At 33.3% G+C, this 18,508-nt stretch overlaps 1 protein-coding gene across 4 annotated transcripts in view; it reads left to right on the top strand.

The window, feature by feature from the left end:
* The first annotated feature begins 5,278 nt into the window (after positions 1-5,278).
* LOC106664726 (regulation of nuclear pre-mRNA domain-containing protein 2) overlaps positions 5,279-18,508 on the top strand; it is a 29,195-nt gene continuing 15,965 nt past the window's right edge. Inside the window, exons 1-10 of one of the 4 annotated variants that reach the window (XM_014390697.2) lie at positions 5,279-5,506; positions 10,377-10,552; positions 12,153-12,346; positions 12,429-12,555; positions 12,614-12,761; positions 12,852-12,981; positions 13,047-13,222; positions 13,842-13,965; positions 14,372-14,643; positions 17,877-17,957. In XM_014390697.2, coding sequence (XP_014246183.1) covers positions 12,169-12,346; positions 12,429-12,555; positions 12,614-12,761; positions 12,852-12,981; positions 13,047-13,222; positions 13,842-13,965; positions 14,372-14,643; positions 17,877-17,957 — 1,236 coding nt within the window. In that variant the 5' untranslated portion in view covers positions 5,279-5,506; positions 10,377-10,552; positions 12,153-12,168. The remainder of the gene's footprint in view (positions 5,507-10,376; positions 10,553-12,152; positions 12,347-12,428; positions 12,556-12,613; positions 12,762-12,851; positions 12,982-13,046; positions 13,223-13,841; positions 13,966-14,371; positions 14,644-17,876; positions 17,958-18,508) is intronic. The other 3 variants (XM_024228145.1, XM_014390696.2, XM_014390694.2) reach the window with 3 other exon arrangements.

Genomic DNA, 18,508 nt, shown 5'->3' with positions numbered 1-18,508 from the left:
TCAAGGGTAGTGCGAATGAAGTCTGGTGTGTGAATGTAATTTATTAGCATGAATGGAAGGGCATATCCCAATTACCCCGAGGAATATCGAGTACTCTGGTGTAGTGTGGATGTGATTTATTAGTGTGAATGAAGGAGGTTATCCCCAATTACTCCGAGGACTATAGAGTACTCAAAGGTAGTACGAAATAAGTCTTGAGTGTGAATGTAATTTATTGAATGGAAGGGCATATCCCAATTACCCCGAGGAATATCGAGTACTGTGGTGTAGTGTGGATGTGATTTATTGTGGATGTGTGAATGAAGCGGTTGGGGATGGTTAATGTAATGTAATGAGGAGGAAACCACCCATATCATGTTCGAATGCGAAGCAACAGCTCAATGGAGATTCAATCTAACATACAGAAAAATCTTAGGGATTGAAATTGCAGCAGCGACAGTCAATGTCTTGATACTTCTGGAGAAGGGTTGAGTCCATTGCACTGAACTAAGGAACTAGGAAGGTGCAATAAGCCAGAAGGCTGCAATCCCTGGGGAACACAAACCCCGCTTCCTAGTATCCTTATTACTGGAGACCGGATTTTTATGCAGTTGCATATTTTGTTTGCCACCCCATACTACCGTAGAAATCAATTATCCAATCATATATCTAGGAAGGCGTAGGTTAAATTTTATAGAGAATAGTTTTACTTATTTGCTGAAATCGCATAAAATTGCATATTTGAAGGATTTATACGTAAAATCGCATTTATCGTGAAAAATATTTAAAATATTATATTGGTTTTCGGGGTGGGGAACATTAAAAAAATCTGTAAAAAAAATAACAAACTGACAAAAAATCAGTTTAATTCAAAGAAAACTGAAACAGACCACAACGACGGGAAAAGAAGATACTAGAAATACTGAAAAAAAAAATAATAAAAAAATAAAAAATAAAATATATATATATAACCCCTTCTTACGTCTTATTTTATTTCAATATTCAATATTCTCACAAATTTTAAGAGACAGTAGGCACAATTTCACAGAAGACAATTTAGAGAAGTACTTATTTATTAACATTAATTATACTCAATTAGTATAAATTAGATAATTTAATTATGTAAGTGAGAAAATATTTTTGTTAAATGTAAATAAACTCTAGGGGGCATCGGTGGCCACAACGGTTTAGGCGTTGACACGGCGCTCATCACTGTAAGGTAAAGGTCCTGGGTTCGAATCCAGCGACCCTGTATTCCAACCCGATTTACTTAAAATGTTTTTTTTTTTTCAAAAACCGGCACCCCGAGGGTTCAAATAACCTTGTATTCTGTAAACTCTAAATACTTGTGAATTTTAATTATTTTTAGTTTTAAAGAGTTTTAATATCTATTTCATTTAATTATCTATATTTCTGTTTAAAGTTAATACGATAGTAAAAAAAACTGGTTTACTGCATATTTTAATGTATTAATACTGCATATTATTGCATATTTCAGGGCATTCAACTGCATATATTATGGCATATTTTGGCAATTTTTACTGCATAAAAATCAGGTCTCTGCTTATTACCTACCATTAGCTTTTGATAAAGTACTGTACACAATACTGTTAAGGAAGCTAATGAATTATGGCTTCACCGGACTTTCTTGAATCGGTTGTGCAGCTTTCTTGCCGACAGAAAACGGATAGTCAAAGTAAAATCATTTAAATTGTGTCCCTTTGCGGCTTCCTCAGGAGTCCTCATCTCGGACCGGTTTTGTTTCTCTTAGTTATTAATGATGTCCATCTTGCTCTCCCTTCAGCACAATTTTTATTATTTTCTGACAATCTGAAAATCTATTTCAAAATTATTTCTCATCCTGATTGCTTTAAATTACAAAATTTTATCAATAATGTGTTAACCTGGTGCTCTAATAACAAACTTGCTCTCAATGTCTTTCATCATCCGGAACACCTATGAATTTAAAACTCCTCTATGTTTTGTCCATCTTTATAAAGCTTTTGTACAACCCATACTAGAATACGCTACACCTGTTTGGAACCCATACTATCTAAATTATCAAAAATTTCTTCAATCTGTACAAAACAAATTTTAAAAAAAACTCATACAAACTCAATTGTCCTCCGAACTCCACCTACCCTGGAATCCGCACTCAATTTAAACTTTTCGAACTGGCACAAAGAAGGGATTACTTTGATATTGTTTTTGTATTTAAATTATTAAACAATCTCATCGATAGACCTTTTCTCCTCTCTCAGCTACAGCTACACGTCCATTCGCACACTCTCAAAACCCACAAACTATTTTATGTTGAATTCCAAAATTCCAACTGCATGATCTCTTCTCCTCTTCACCGAATGATGATCAAAGTAACAACATCTTCAATAGGTTGGTGTCCGAGTGGATTGAGGTCACGATAGCTCAAGTGGTATAGCAGCGGCGTATCAAGCCGAAGATCGTGGGTTCGAATCCCGCTCATGCCATTGACTTTTTTTCTCAACTGAAAACCTTAATTAATTGTAATCTTCAATAACATTGACTTCTTCAATAGTTCTGTGCAATCTGTTCAAAAACCCTACTCTAGTTGGATCTTCTTACCAATTTATATTTTTTTAAATGCTTTTATATTTCATACTGTTAAAAGTTTATTACAATTTATTTCATTTGCTGGTTCACATAAATCTTGCACTCTAGTCTTATTATATATCTACAAAGAGCATTATATTCATTAAATATGTACCTAAATACTGTAGTTTCTTGGCCATTTTAACGAAATGGATAAATTACAAGTACGGTATTTTAAGCAACTTTACCATTTGCCCAGAAATACTCCTAGTTACTATGTAAGGATTGAACTTGAACTTGAGCCCATTACCGTGCAGTTGCTAAAAGTAATTTTAAATTTGTGGATAAAAGTATTGAACACGGAAAATGGTTCACTTTTGAGAAGTTCCTTTCATGTTGTCTTCCGTAAGGCCAATTCATCAGCATGTGATTTAGAAGTAAATTATAGGGACTCATTCTATCAATTGCAAAAGTTATTGATTGGTATTGGTTGTAACAAGATGCGCCTTTGTGACCCTGAATGTTTAAAACGCGAAAAAAAAAGTATTTTGTCAAAGTGGAAAAATAATCTCTACTCAATAGACATAGAAAAGGTGCTAAACTCAAAATTTAACCCTTTTTATAAAAAAATCAGCTCCCTGTATAAATGTGAAAATTATTTACAACTAAATTTGTCATTAAATAAGCAAAGATTACTTATACAACTACAGCTGTCTAATGCTAAGGAAATTTTTTGGTAAATGGGCTCAAATATGTAACTGACACACAATCAATGTGCACTTCGTGTAAATTGTTTCAAGAGGAGAACTTGGAACCTATATTTTTACCTTGTCCAATTTACCAACCTCAAAGATCCTTTTATTTAAAGAGGTACATAGATATATGTGTAAATAGTAACTATTTAGACAAACATGAGTTCTTGCTAAAATTTGAAGCAAAAACCAGGCAATTGTGTTCAATATTGTTTATGAAACACTTAATTTGAGAGCTTTTATTGTCAATGAATGATGTTTTATTGTTGCGTCATGTAATTATTGATTTTAAGTTAAGCGCCATGTATTTGATGATTTAATTTGATTAGTCTTACATGCTATTATTATTATTATTACTTTTGTAAGTAGTGTCATGTCAATTTAAATTGGAAGATATCTTTATTGATGTATATATCTATATTTTGCCATTTGGCTCCCCCCTGTAATAGCTATTGCTGAAATACAGTATTAATCTATCTACAGTTTCAATTGTCTTTCAGCTTTATTTTGTTTCATTTGCCTTAATGTACTTAATAATTATGTCTTTATTTTTGTTGTTGTTCAGTTTTTACTCTTTGATTTGTATTTTTATATTTATCATTTATAATATTACCATGTATATACAGGGTGAGTCATTTTTTGAATTGGGAAATCAACGTGGGTGCGTTTAAATCCGACTCGAGGCTTATTTCCTTTGATTAATACGTTAATAAAAGAAAGTGAGTCAATTTTCAGCGCACCATAGGAAAATCAATGTTGGTTCGTGTAATTATGACTCGGCACATTTTATTTTGTTAGTCTCGTACCAAAAAATAGGCGAGTCACTTTTCGACGCACGGCACATTTTATTTTGTTAGTCTCGTACCAAAAAATAGGCGAGTCACTTTTCGACGCACCATTCGTTACAAATTAGTTTTAGTACGTTGGAAGGATAGTAAAGAAAACCAATATTATTAAAACATTATTCAAACACAATGTAAAAATTAAAAAAAAAAATTCTTCACAAATTAATTTGATTAAGGTTTAAGAGTATTTTTTTCTGGTAAAGTAAAAAAATTAAATAAATGTGACAATCTCCTTTTTTCTGGTAAAGTAAAAAAATTAAATAAATGTAACAATCTCCTTTTTTCTGGTAAAGTAAAAAAATTAAATAAATGTAACAATCTCCTTTGTTAGCAAACCAAAAATGTTCAAAATCATAATAATTGTTCGAACAGACCTCCATTTGCTGCAACACAGTAGCCTTAATCAAATAAATTTGTGAAGAATTTTTTTTTTAAATTTTTACGTTGTGTTTAAATAATGTTTTAATAATATTGGTTTTGTTTATTTTCCTTCCAACCTACTAAAACTAATTTGTAACGAATGGTGCGTCGAAAAGTGACTCGCCTATTTTTTGGTACGAGACTAACAAAATAAAATGTGCCGAGTCATAATTAGACGCACCAATGTTGATTTTCCTATGGTGCGCCGAAAATTGACTCACTTTCTTTTATTAACGTATTAATCAAAGGAAATAAGCCTCGAGCCAGATTTAAACGCACCCACGTTGATTTTCCAATGGTGCGTCAAAAAATGACTCGCCCTGTATATCCTTATTCTTTTTGTGTGTATATATACATATATAAATTTTTATTTTTTTGTTATTGTAAAATGTCTTTTTATATTGGATTTCGATCCGTAAATAAATAAATACCATACTATATTTCAAAGAGGGTGGAACTGTCAACGGGGGGTTTTTAATTTTTTTTTTATTATGACAGTTTCAATGTTTTATTGTTAATTGAATGTTTTGGGGTTGTTGCACGTTATAATAATGTAAAATTGTTAAGACAAAAGTGCAAATTGTGAAGAAATTATTGTATCTGTGATGTTTGGATTAGGACGATAGCGTCATGCCGTAGCGTCATCCTCACTCCTCACCAACGGCGACAATGACGACACGGATGGAAACCTCCCTTGGATCACTTGTGTCGCACCTCCGCAAGTCTGCATTGGCGCTGTTTCAGTTTCAACTGTTTTCAGTTTTGTTGTTGAAGCCATTTTACACTCGGCACCCCTTTTTGTTTATAAGTTATACAATTGTTAAAGAAAAATAAATAAATAATGTTTTTACATCTATTTCGATCGGCGGTGCGCTAGGAGGCGCGGCTCCGTTTCGTCTCTACAGCCCGATAATTCTTAATAGGCGATTTATCATCTACTCGGTGAGTCTCCGACTTGGGATTTATTGTTGACAGCAGTTTTGAACGTTTTTGCTTCTTTTTTTTTTAAATTTAAAATTTTTTTTTCTCATTTTAAAATTTTGGCGAGTGTTCATCGCCGATTGTTCACTTCGGTCCTCCGTCAATGGGACTTTTCATTCCAGGACCCGACGGCCAACTTGCAACGAGCTGTTTATACATTTTAAATTATTAAAATTTATTTATTTTTGTTGATAAGTCTGCATATCTAAAGATTTTCTATATTCGCGATAACGAACAAAAACTAGCTTTCTGCATTTCCTTTATCACAACTGTTAACTTAAATTAAAAAAAAAAAAAAAATTAATAAATTCACAATTAAAAATTTTTTTTCGCCATGCTACAAAATTAACGAATATAATTGAAAACAAAATGCTATTTTAACATTAAATGAACATCTGATCTTTTCTTCGATATTTATAACTAATTGGTCGATTATGTTGGTTCTTTTTCTGTGTGGAGGGACGTCGCACCGTGATCCGACCCTCTGATGCTAAAATCCAATTGAAGACATGATAAAAATAAAATGGCAGCTTCCGCATAGAAGCTTTCGAGAGTTCCGTTTCATCATGGAATCAAGCCAGGAATTGCATCGTTCAGTTCGGTGGGACAGATCGAGAAACCTTTTTCTACATGCTGTTCAGCAGGCTTTGGCCCAAAAGAAAGTGTCTCTGTGTCAAACTTGCATGCCCTATTTTTAATTGAGCGAATATGACTTTTCTTCTAAAGGCGTGTTCATGTTAAGCAAATCACTTCCAATGAAAGACGAACAACTGCTTTGTTGGTCATGATTTGCTTAGTGTGTAAGGGACGATGAATCTGAACCAATGAAGCGGTTGGACTTGGTCATGGTTCAGTCTTCCGGCATTAGCATCAAAAGGGTTGACATTGTTGACTACGATTCCATATGACCGAAACCGTTGGTTTGATGAGGATGAGCCAAGGATGGCCAATGTGTTGGTGGCCAAGGATGGTCTATGTGTTGGTGGCCAACGTTCGGTCCGATACATTGGTTGTCTTTTGTTTGTCGTAATTTGCATAGTATGTACGTGCTTTATGAGTTGGGTCCTGCGAGAACTCTGCCTATCCAGCTCGCCGACACTGCCCCTTCCTTTTAGTCATGTTTGTTATTGCAAATCATGTCCAACGAAAGACAGCCAACCGCTTTGTTGGTTATGATTGGATTAGTGTGTAAGGGAAGGTGAATCTGAACCAATGAAGTGGTTGGCCTTGGGCAAGGTTCAGTCTTCCGGCAGTAGCATCAAAAGGGTTGACATTGTTGACTGTGATTCCACATGGCCGAATCCCTTGGTTTGATGAGGATGAGCCAAGGATGGTCAATGTGTTGGTGGCCAAGGATGGCCTATGTGTTGGCGGCCAACGTTCGGTTTGATATATTGGTTGTCTTTCATTGGTCGTGGCTTAGTATGTACGTGCCTTATGAATCGGGTCCTGCGACAGCTCTGCCTATCTTGCCCACCGATGCTGCCCCTTTCTTTTAGTCATGTTTGTTATTGCAAATCACATCCAATGAAAGACAACTAACCGCTTTGTCGGGATTTTCTTAGTGTGTAAGGGAAGACGAATCTGAACCAATGAAGTGGTTGGCCTTGGTCAAGGTTCAGTCTTCCAGCAGTAGCATCAAAAGGGTTGACATTGTTGACTGTGATTCCACACGGCCGAATCCCTTGGTTTGATGATCCCATCCCTAACCGGCCAAGGATGGCCAATGTGTTGGTTGCCAACGTTCGGTCCGATTTATTGGTTGTCTTTCATTGGCCATGATTTGCTTAGTATGTAAGGGAAGACTAATCTGAACCAACGAAGTGGTTGGCCTTGGTCAAGGTTCAGTCTTCCGGCATTAGCATCAAAAGGGTTGACATTGTTGACTACGATTCCTTATGACCGAAACCCTTGGTTTGATGAGGATGAGCCAAGGATGGCCAATGTTCGGTCGGATATATTGGTTGTCTTTCGTTGGCCGTGATTTGCTTAGTATGTACACGCCTTATGAGTCGGGTCCTGCGACAGCTCTGCCTATCCAGCCCACCGATGCTGCCCCTTTCTTTTAGTCATGTTTGTTATTGCATTTTTAGCGTCAGAGGGCCAGATCGTGGTGGTTAAGTCAAGAGGTTGTCCTGGACTTAGCTGCCTCGCCTTTTTGTTGCCCTCTAGACATATGTGTCCAGGTACCCAGATAACCACCGTTTTGCCGAGTGGTAATAATAGTTTTTGTTAATTCATGTTTGTTAATTTGTGAAATTTCTTCTTGAGATCTGTGTTTGCGATGAACTCAACCTGTCGATTCCGATGTCATACCATTGGTATGACCATTGTCTCTGTTTTGGTTTGTCAAATGCGTTTCAATTAAGCAAAATGGAAACCTGCAGAGTTTGGAAAAAATGTCAGACAAAATCAGCATGTAATTGTCATATGTTTTGTGGCTGAAGTTCACCAAATCGCCTTTGGAAAGTGATTAAATTCAGATATATTGAAAATATCTGAATTTTGTGATGATTATGTCTCAGATGTGCCCTTGTGCTTTTTCAATTTTCTTGTAGTTTAGCTTATCCATTTTTTTAAACTATAAAAAATAATTGTCACACATTTGGTGGCTGAATTTTGTCAAATCACATTTTCTTTTCAATTTTGATAGTATTAAATTCACTATTTTTCATGGTCCGCTTGACCAATTAATATCAATCAATTAATTAAGGTTTTAAGTTGAGATAAAAAAGTCATTGTCACGAGCGGGATTCGAACCCAAGACCTTCGGCTTGATACACTGCTACTCTACCACTTGAGCTATCGTGACTTCGATCCCCTCGGGCACCAACTTCCCATCTCAACCGCACCTTTTTGAATTTTCCCTCCTTTTTGCCATTTTTCATATGTCGTGTAATCTATTTGATTCTCGGCAACAAATGAAATGGCAACAGATAGCTTTAGGGAAGTATACTTCATTTTAATAAATTAAATTCAATTAATTAAGGTTAAGGTTTTGAGTTGAAGTTGACATAAAAATTGATTGATATTAATTGGTCAAGCGGACCACAAAAAATAGTGAATTTAATGAATTAAAATGAAGTATACTTCATTAAAGCTCTCCGTGGCCATTTCATTTGTTGCCGAGAATCAAATAGATTACACGACATTTGAAAAATGGCAAAAAGGAGGGAAAATTCAAAAAGGTATGGTTGAGATGGGAAGTTGGTGCCCGAGGGGATCGAAGTCACAATGGCTCAAGTGGTAGAGCAGCGGTGTATCAAGCCGAAGGTCGTGGGTTCGAATCCCTCTCGTCACACTGACTTTTTTATCTCAACTTAAAACCTTAATTAATTGTTTGATAATATTGAAGTTACTTGCTCGATGTGTCTCACTTAAGTGAAAGGTGCCATTCCTTGGCTTGGAGAGCGTGAAATAATGTCACCCAATATGAGAATTGTGATAGAGCTTGGCAGCAAGTATTTGGATCTTGTTTTCCGATTTGTGGAGGAAACAGGGCTGTATTATTGTATGCAGCACATATAGATATCTCGTTTTGTCTGCCCTTTGTGTTTATTGTGAGTGAATGTATTTATTAGTCTGAATGTGTAGTGTGAGAGAGCCCATGGTGGAATATAGAGTACCCTGTCGATCCTCAATTAGATTAGTTACAATATCAAACACTCCATCCTGATTGTGTGAATAGTATGTAAATAGGAAAAAATGTTTTTGCGAATGAGTGAAATTGTGTCTAGATTTAAGAACCAGGGTTATTGACAGCTCCTGGAATCAAACTTCGGTGGCAGGACAGGACCAACATCAGACTGCAAAACCCGAGGTGGGTGTTACTTGTGGATTGCCACGAGATGTCATAAGTTTGATTTTGTACACATAGTATGTATGTACATACATGCACAGTATTGAGCATATATACATCGATAAAAAGTGCCAAACATTTTTTGTAGTTCCGCTGAATATTTGTGAACCACTTGGCCTATTAGCACCAACTACTTGCGGTTTGTAAGACTTCTCAAACATACTCACCATTTCACAGTGTCTAATTATTTTTGTACAAAATTGGCCTGCCTTTGGATTTTGAAGGGACTTTGTCCGGGCTATAAAGAAAACTCCAAAAATTGAAAAATGGCAAAACAAATCCTGTTAGAACATGCAGGCTGGGATGATCTCAGGTGATCATACTCAACTTCATTCAGCGTATCCTATTACAATTTTTTACCATTCAAATTTTTTTTACAGTTTCCACTAAATTATATTATATTAAACATCTTGAAATTTTATGAAATCCCAGTAAAAGCTGGCTGGATGATTTAAGATTTATCAATTTAGCTATCGGCCACATTTTCCCCATTTATCGTTTACTTCCTTTTGTCACAATTAATTTCAATGACCAGGGAAATAGTTAATTTTGTTTTTATCTCATTGCAGTTTTAGTTTCTACCCTCAGATCGTCTTGATTAGTTGTTCAAAGCAAACTTTAGACCAAGAAATTATTTTGTTTTAAAGTAGCAACTTCTCAAATTGGAAAATGCTTAAATTCTTTAAGTAATGGGCACTTTCCAAGGTATCTATATAGTGTACAGTCAATGTACAAAAATCAGTTTAGTCGCAGTGGTTGTTGAAAATGAGTATAACAGGAACAACAAAAAAACACCTCAATAATTATTGGTTTTGTTAGTTCTGTACTTTTCTTACAGAAAAATAACTGCAAATAAATTTATATGTCTGAAAAATAAAATTTGAAGGAAGAATATGCTATATTTTTTTTTCTTTTCCCTCCCACTCTCTCACTTTCTTTACCACCTAATTGATTTATTTTTCTCTATTGCAGAACGTTTGACTTCAGGGCTGATAATGACATGATTTATACATCGGAGTGCGCTGCAAATGGTGCACACATTGCCTTTTATTTAATGTAAGGGCAATGTTTAAAATGATTGTGTACCTTTTCGGTTGCCACTTTTATGTTCTGATCAACACCAATATTTTGCCGGCTGTATTCTCAAGGTATTTATTTATACTTGGATTTATTCTTGCTGGAAAATTAGAAGTTATCACATTTCTTTCATTAGTAGAAATTTACTGTATGTCTGTTTAAAAAACAAAATTAATTATTCACTTATTTAAAGTTTTAAAAAATAAAGTACAATATGTACAAATTAGGATGGTTACATTAAGTAATAAAAAAAATTACTTTTACATCATTGCAGGTATTTTTAGTGAACATTGAATATGGAAGTCTATCCACAGTTTTAACAATTTTTTCTACACAACTTTCTGGTAGTATTGCAGTTTTTTAATGGTCAGATCTAATCTCACATCCTCGTAATTTTCCAGCTAATGAAATTTTCTCCTAATTTTGCCTCAGTGCTATGACAAAGATTTTCACGAAGAAAAAAATTCTGACAAATTTTCATTTAAAGAATGTTTCGAATGATTTCATACCTCTTTTATGTTCTTTCGGCATGATGATGTGAATCACAGCTTTAACATCGGGAGGGAGAAATCGGAGTGTAAAAAGTAAACTATGTTAAGATTTTATTCGTATTTTATAGCATTTTCGCTGCAATTAACCCTGAGCACTGCTTTTAGGGGGGGGATATATTTCGTCACTCATCATCTGAACAAAAATCAACTTGCTTTATAATTGTCAATAATAATAGCACAACTGACAAGAAATGTGCGTTTTTCTTATTATAACATTATAACAGTTGACGATAATAAATTATGTCGATAATTGAGCGAGTTCCTGTAATAAAAGTATATACACCATCAGATCAACAAATAACTTCATGTACAATAACTTGTGAGTTCAGAGAAAAAACACTGGCAAGACGAATCAGGTCATCAAAAACTTCTTGTTCAATAACTTGTGACTTTAGGAACAAAACATTTGCCAGACGAATCATACCAACAAAACACTTCTTGTACAATAACTTGTGACTTCAGGAAAAAAAACTTTGTCAAGATGAATAATATCAACATAAAATTTTATATACAATAACTTGTGAGTTCAGAGGAAAAATGCTGGCAAAATGAATCAGATTGACAAAAAACTTCATGTACTATTACTTGTGAGTTAAGAGAAAAAACACTGGCAAGAAAATAAATTAACAATCATTTTCAGACGATAACGAGCACAAACCCCCGCTTCCTAGTATCCTTATTACCATACCAGATGATAGTGAACAATGACAACTATTCAATACCCACACAAACCTACTGTGGACCCACAAAAAAAAATTGTACAAACACATTAGTTAATAAAAATTTACATACATGTTTTACTCCGCTTACAAATGCTATATAGCATTGAATAGAAAGTGAATAAATCCAGACTTAATCCATTACCAACATCATATCAATACTGAAGCTCTCCCGCCACCCAATCACTTTTTAAAAAACGTGGTTTTACAATTGATGAATATAACACAAAGACAAACCACCATGCAAAAATCTGTGATATTTTGATCTATATTGTATAGATTAAAATGAACATAAAAACGATAATGAATATAAAAATTTTTCTAAACTACTTTAAAATTTACTTAAGTTTTTATAAAATCATTAAAGAATCATTACTTATTTTATATTATGCATGTTTTAGTTAAACATTTTGCCAAATGACGGGCGTCGAGGGTAAAAAGGCAATGGAATCTTTTAATGAGCAAGCTTTTGAACAAAAATTATACCAACTCAAAGATACGCACGATAGTATTGCATCTCTATCTTCGTGGTGTTTGTTTAACCAACAACATTATTCCAAAATAGTATCTACATGGCTTAGTGTTCTTAAACGAGGTTAGTTTTGTTTTAATTTATATAATAATATAATTTATAAAACAAAACAATGTTTTACAATTCATATATATATTTTTTTTAGTGAGGACAGACCATAGAGTCCTGATGTTTTATCTAGCCAACGATGTCATTCAGTACAGCAAACGAAAGCAGTTGCCGTACGTGGATGCTTTCGCTCCCGCGCTTCAAAAAGCGACTACCATGGTTAGGTAAGAGTAAATAATTATCGATGAATAAACTATCCACTATATAATATATTATATTTAGAGATGAATCGATAAGAAATAAAATCCTGAGGCTATTTAAGATTTGGGATGATAGAAATATATATGATGAGTCTTTTCTCGTTGATCTCAGTGGTTTGTTAACTCACGGCAACAAATCCAATCCAAGAGTGGACATAGAAGATTATCAAGTGAGTTTTTATTTGTATACTTATTTTAATAGTCGTGTAAAAGTGAGTCAAAGGTGATATTTGTATTTATTTATTATTTTTTTATTGCAGCCTTCAATTTTGTACTCAAGATTAAAAAGTTGCAAAAATCTAGAAAAAGACACGGAATATAAATTGAAAATAATGAATGAAAGTTCAATGACGATTAGTGATATAGAAGGCCTCCAAACAACTTTAAAAGGTTTGATTTTTCGTTTTATAATTGTAATAAAGTTGTTAATAATACTTAATAAAAAAAAAATATAGATAGAAAAGCGAGCGAAGATGTTGTTAGCGACATTGATGAAACTATGAAAAAAGTGACCGCTTATATAAACGCATTAGAGGCTGAAGTTAAGGAAAGAAAAGGATTGCTCGATCTCCTTGACACTGGTGACCAATACTATGAAAGAGACTACGGAGAAGCTAAAATAGTAGTTAATGTAAGTTTGAACATTTTATAATTAATTATTCAGAAATCGTGAGATGCGGTCTGGTGTGATGTAGGTTTCAGAAAAACATTTTCTTTATCATGCCAACGTTTCGATCTTTATTGAAATCATCTTCAGGGCCTGGGATTTACAAACATTGTTTACATATAACAATTACATTTTGGATGTGGAAAAGTGAATTTATACAATGTAAAATATATTTTTTATATATTCAATCAAAGTATTTTACTCACTTAAAGTGTTTGCCTTCTATGTAATTGTGTCATTCTTGCATGTCGTGTCGAGCGGGATTCGAACCCACGATCTTCGGCTAGATACGCCGCTGCTCTACCACTTGAGCTATCGTGACATCGATCCACTCGGACATCAACTTCCTATCTCAACCCCACCTTATGAGTTTTCCCTCCTTTTTGCCATTTTTCAAATGTCGTGTAATCGGTTTGGATTCTCGACGACAATTGTTCAATTCACACACAAAGCTGTATATTTTTAAATAAGAATAAATGTTAGTAATGAAAGATCAAATTGTTTGGTGACTGAATTTCTTGAACTGCCGGTTTTGTTTTTAAATTTTTTCTACTGAGATAATATACGTATGATTATTTTTTAGGCTTACAAATGTTTTACAAATAGAGTAAAGGGTGTGAAAAGAAAGTTAGAAATCAAAATGGAAGAACTGGAGGAAATTTTACAACGGCACCAGAAAGAAAGAGCAACTGCGGATAGTCAAGAATGTAAGTTTTGCATTTTCATATATACATATTTTTTTTTAGTTAGGCCACACTAATTTAACTTTAACTTAATTAAACTTAACTAAACTTATAGTAATGTAAGTTTCTTTTTAGAATAACAAAAGCTAGAAAGTGTAAAATATGAAAAAAGTTAAAAAAAACCTTGTTATTAATTTTAATTTTTTATCCTCACGTTGAGTGAGGGTGATACATTTTTTAAACACTTTTAAAATTATTCAGTTTTTGATTCAATTATATATTTTCTTCTTAAGGATTGTATTTTTTATTGCTACAGCTTCATTAAATTTTATTAGTTATTTGCAAATTATAAGGATTTAGCCTTTTTTAATTTTTAAATCAATTCTATTAACGTTTTATATATTATCTTTGTAATTTTTTCTTTTTTTAGATGGTGTAAATTTTCCCTCACATGGATCCTTTATGAGTGGCAGTGCGTCGAAAGATCCCACGTTGGCAAACAAGTTGGATGATTTTAAAAGGGTAAAAGCCGATTCTTTAACAAAATTCCCCGCTGATTCGACATACGACTTAAGAAAAGAACATGCACTCCGCAGCCAAACTTCAGATCTCCCTGACAAAGTTGTTTACACTGAATATGATAATCCTCAACCAGTACCGCCTGTAGAAAAGACGGCTTGGGAGTCATCTTATCCAAGCCTGGTAACATTTTTATTTATTGAAGTTGCCATGCATATTTACTAGGAATGACATGTTACTAACATTTTCATTATTCACAACATTCTTCCAAAGGGGTTTTAAAAAACTGGAGTACTCTTTGAATAAACTCATTCGTCTTATCCTTCTGGACTTTTTAAAAATGATTTTATGTTCATAAAACTTCATATATCAATATATGTTCATTATATGTATACTGTAACAGTTTAAAATGCTTTAACTTTTAAACTGTTTTTTTAAAAGACTTCTTCCTTTTTAATGTGCTTTTTTGTGTAAAAATACAAAAGAGTAAGAGTTTATTGTTAAAATTAACAAAAATTTTCCACAATTCCAAGCAAAAGGGATTTTTTAAAATTAGTGCTTTTAATTTATGGCCCAAGAAATAAATAAATAAAAATAAAAGCTTGCAATTTGGTACTTGCAAGTTGACATTTGTTGTGAAAGGCATTCATATTGACTCCCCTGTAAATATTTATTTGTAAGAGAAACTGTCGTGACAAAGGGTAAGATTTTACCAACTTTTTAGCCTAAAAAAGTCTTTACTTTTAGAATAATAATTAATATTTTTGTAATATAGTCATATTAATAGAGAAACAATCCTTCATGCACCAATTATAATTAATTTTTAGTGAAATCAACTTGAGATTTTTTTAAAAAGAAAATGCTTCTTTGATCTGACTTGTGGAAGAGGACTCAATACCACCCAATTAAGAATAGGTCAAACAAGGTTAACACAACTAAAAGCTTGCAATTTGGTACTTGCAAGTGGATATGTTATGAAAAGCATTCATATTGACTGACTCCCTTGTAAATATTTATTTGTAAGAGAAACTCTCTTGACAGGGGGTAAGATTTTACCAACTTTTTAGTCAAAAAAGCTGGTAAGCTTTTACACTTACTTTTGGATTAAAGCCTGCAGCATGTTGTTCCCCACCTAATTGAAGGGTGCCATTCTTTGGCTTCGTTTAACGAGTGTGTAGAATACCATCCAATAATGAGAATTTTGCTTGAGCACACAGTTATTTAGGTCTCCTGGATTGGATTCTGGGATGTTTTATTGGGCATATTGCTGATAGTTTTCTGTCCTTAGTGGTTGTTGAGAGTGAATGTATTTATTTGTGTGAGGGCTGATGGCAGAATACCCCATCGACCCTCAATTACATTAGTTGTATAATATTTGTGGAGGGTGATGGAGGAATATCATGTACACCACCATTACTGAGTGAATGGTAAATAGGAATTTAAAAAAAAGGTGGCTGGATGGATAAGAGTGAGGTCTGTCCCCGGACTGCTAACACCCAAGTTAGGTGATTATCGAGTGCCGGTGTACTGAGAGGAGTAATAGGCTCAACTCTGTACACGTGTATGCCCATCTTTCCAAAAGACAGTTCTTACTCACAGTTTGTTGTTTTTAATGATCCAGATTTCGAACAATGGGGGCTCTCCGTAATCCCCACTTCATGCTGAAATATTCATAGTTAAAAAAAAATTCTTTTCAAATCAAACAATAAATTAATTAAGTCTGTTCTTTTTTGAAAAAGCTGTAGAATATATTTTACGCGTATGATCGGGATCACTAGAGGATTTAAAAGGATTCCTCCAATTAATTAATTCTTAACATCCTAGTAAAAATTTTACATTGGAAAATCAATAAAGATGGTCGTTTAAAACTTTTTAGGGTTAAAACTGTCCATAATAAATAATCTAATTGGTATAGACGTATATAGAAAACCCACAACTACAGACACTTTGATATCAGCAGATTCTTCTCAACCATGGACCCAAAAAGGTTGTGGATTCATTTGGTTGAAAGTCCCATTGACACCTGTTAATTACAAAAAAGAATTACAACAATTAAAATCTTGGCTAAAAACAATGGATATCAAAATATATTTATCAATATGTTACTAGTAAAGAAAATAAAAAAATTGACTTTTTTCAACGAGGGTATTTCATCTACAAAAAATATTATAAGTATGTCCAGTTCTGCATTCGAACCCTGGACCATACCTTACAGCGCCGTTCAACACCTAAAACGCTGTGTCCACTGACACTCCTATTAACTTTAAAAGAATCGCCCCCTAATGAATCATTGGGTTTTCGTTGCTACATTGGTGAACTACCAGAAAAAGTAGGTAAAATTCTTAAGGTTTAGCTTAAGGAATAGCTTTTAGAGGTACACGTCCACTTAGAAACAGCCACCCAAAACCCAAAGACAAGGTTGACAACTTGTCAAAAAGTGGGATTTACCAACATAATTGTAATGATTGCGATATTAAATATATAGGACATAGCGGCAGAGAAATTAAAACGAGAGTGAAAAATTTGCCTAGATCAAACAAATTTTCAGATTTTCAGGACTATCTAAATGAAACAAAACTCAATTTCAATTTAAATTTAATACAACAGGGTTACTCAGTTTCAATAAAGGTAGGGAACTAGATTGGCTTGAGATATTTGAAATAAAAAAATGTGAAAATTAAACTTGGAGATAAATGCGTAAATAATATAACAGATTTTTATTTACATTCTATTTTAAATTTGTACGTAAATAATATTTGACATACAAATTAATCACTAATTTAAAATTATTTTCTTACAGTATTTATTAGGATAATATTTAGTTGTGATATAATTCACGTTTTTCGCATGTTCAAAATTGAGCAGCTTCTCATTGGAACGCGAAGGTGGGTTGACTGACTCCCCTGTAAATATTTATTTGTAAGAGAAACTCTCTTGACAGGGGGTAAGATTTTACCAACTTTTTAGCCGGATAAAAGAGTCAAAACTGCGAATAAATTAGGTAAAAGTTGTGAAAACGCGATTTAATGGCATAAGTTCCGATTTTTTTTCTTCAAAAAGCACAAGTACAATCATAACTCCGTATTAAACAGAGACAGGACACCTGCTCTGGCGGCATTCTACTCCATTTTCGATGAAGTTTCACAGCAATTTTTTTCACCCATTACAAATCAATAAATCAGTAATCAGAATATTCTTTGAAAGCTTGACGAAGCTGTTTTGTTTCTTTCAAATTGACCTTATTACTGATTTTTGAATACCAAATTTTAATATTAAAAAGCTTATATAAATTATTTCAAGTTACTACATCTATCTTCTTAAATTAAGACCCGAAAATCAAAGAAATATTAAGATTAACAATTGAATTATTATAAATACATTCATAAATAAATTATGAAAGAGTATATTTGTTTCAGGACCAGAGGTTAGCGCTTCATAAATTTTCAGAAGGCCGCCTCGAAATGAAACCTACATCTTCACAGCTGCCCCAGACAGTGGTAATTATCATATTGTCTTTATTTTATTCATTTTTTTTTGTAACCATGTTCTTTTTCTACAATCAAAGCAATTTTGAAGAAGAATATGATTACCTGGTAATGGTTTTGTTTTGGTAATTAAAACTTCAAAAAAGCAGTCAATGATTATTTAACATTTATCTCTTGTTAACAATAACAGACAGTTACTCAGACCATTTTGGAAAAAGAAAACTGAAAATTTTCACCTATTTGCACATATTTATGAAGTAGCGATTGCTTGGGCATGGCATGGACAGTAACAGCACAAAATTTATTTTACTGACTTTTTATTCTCTAATGTATATATTTTTTTTGTTTGTTTGAATGCAAAGTACTGTGGGCTTTAACAGTTTGTAGCGATTATGTTAAATTTGTTATTAATAGTTTTTATTTTTATAATCTTTCTGTTTATACCTGCTGAAATTATTTATTTTGCTTTTTTAATCAATATTATATTATAGTGGCATGGTTTTTAATTTTATTTGTATGTTTTGTCCATAATTTTCAAATTCTGTGTTTTGATACTCATTCAT

The sequence above is a fragment of the Cimex lectularius genome, unplaced genomic scaffold (genome assembly GCF_000648675.2).
Source record: "Cimex lectularius strain Harlan isolate CLEC.00 unplaced genomic scaffold, Clec_2.1 scaffold154, whole genome shotgun sequence".
Classification (NCBI taxonomy): Eukaryota; Metazoa; Arthropoda; class Insecta; order Hemiptera; family Cimicidae; genus Cimex; species Cimex lectularius.
Note: the sequence above shows the minus strand (reverse complement) of the source record. Positions and strands in the feature narration are given on the sequence as shown.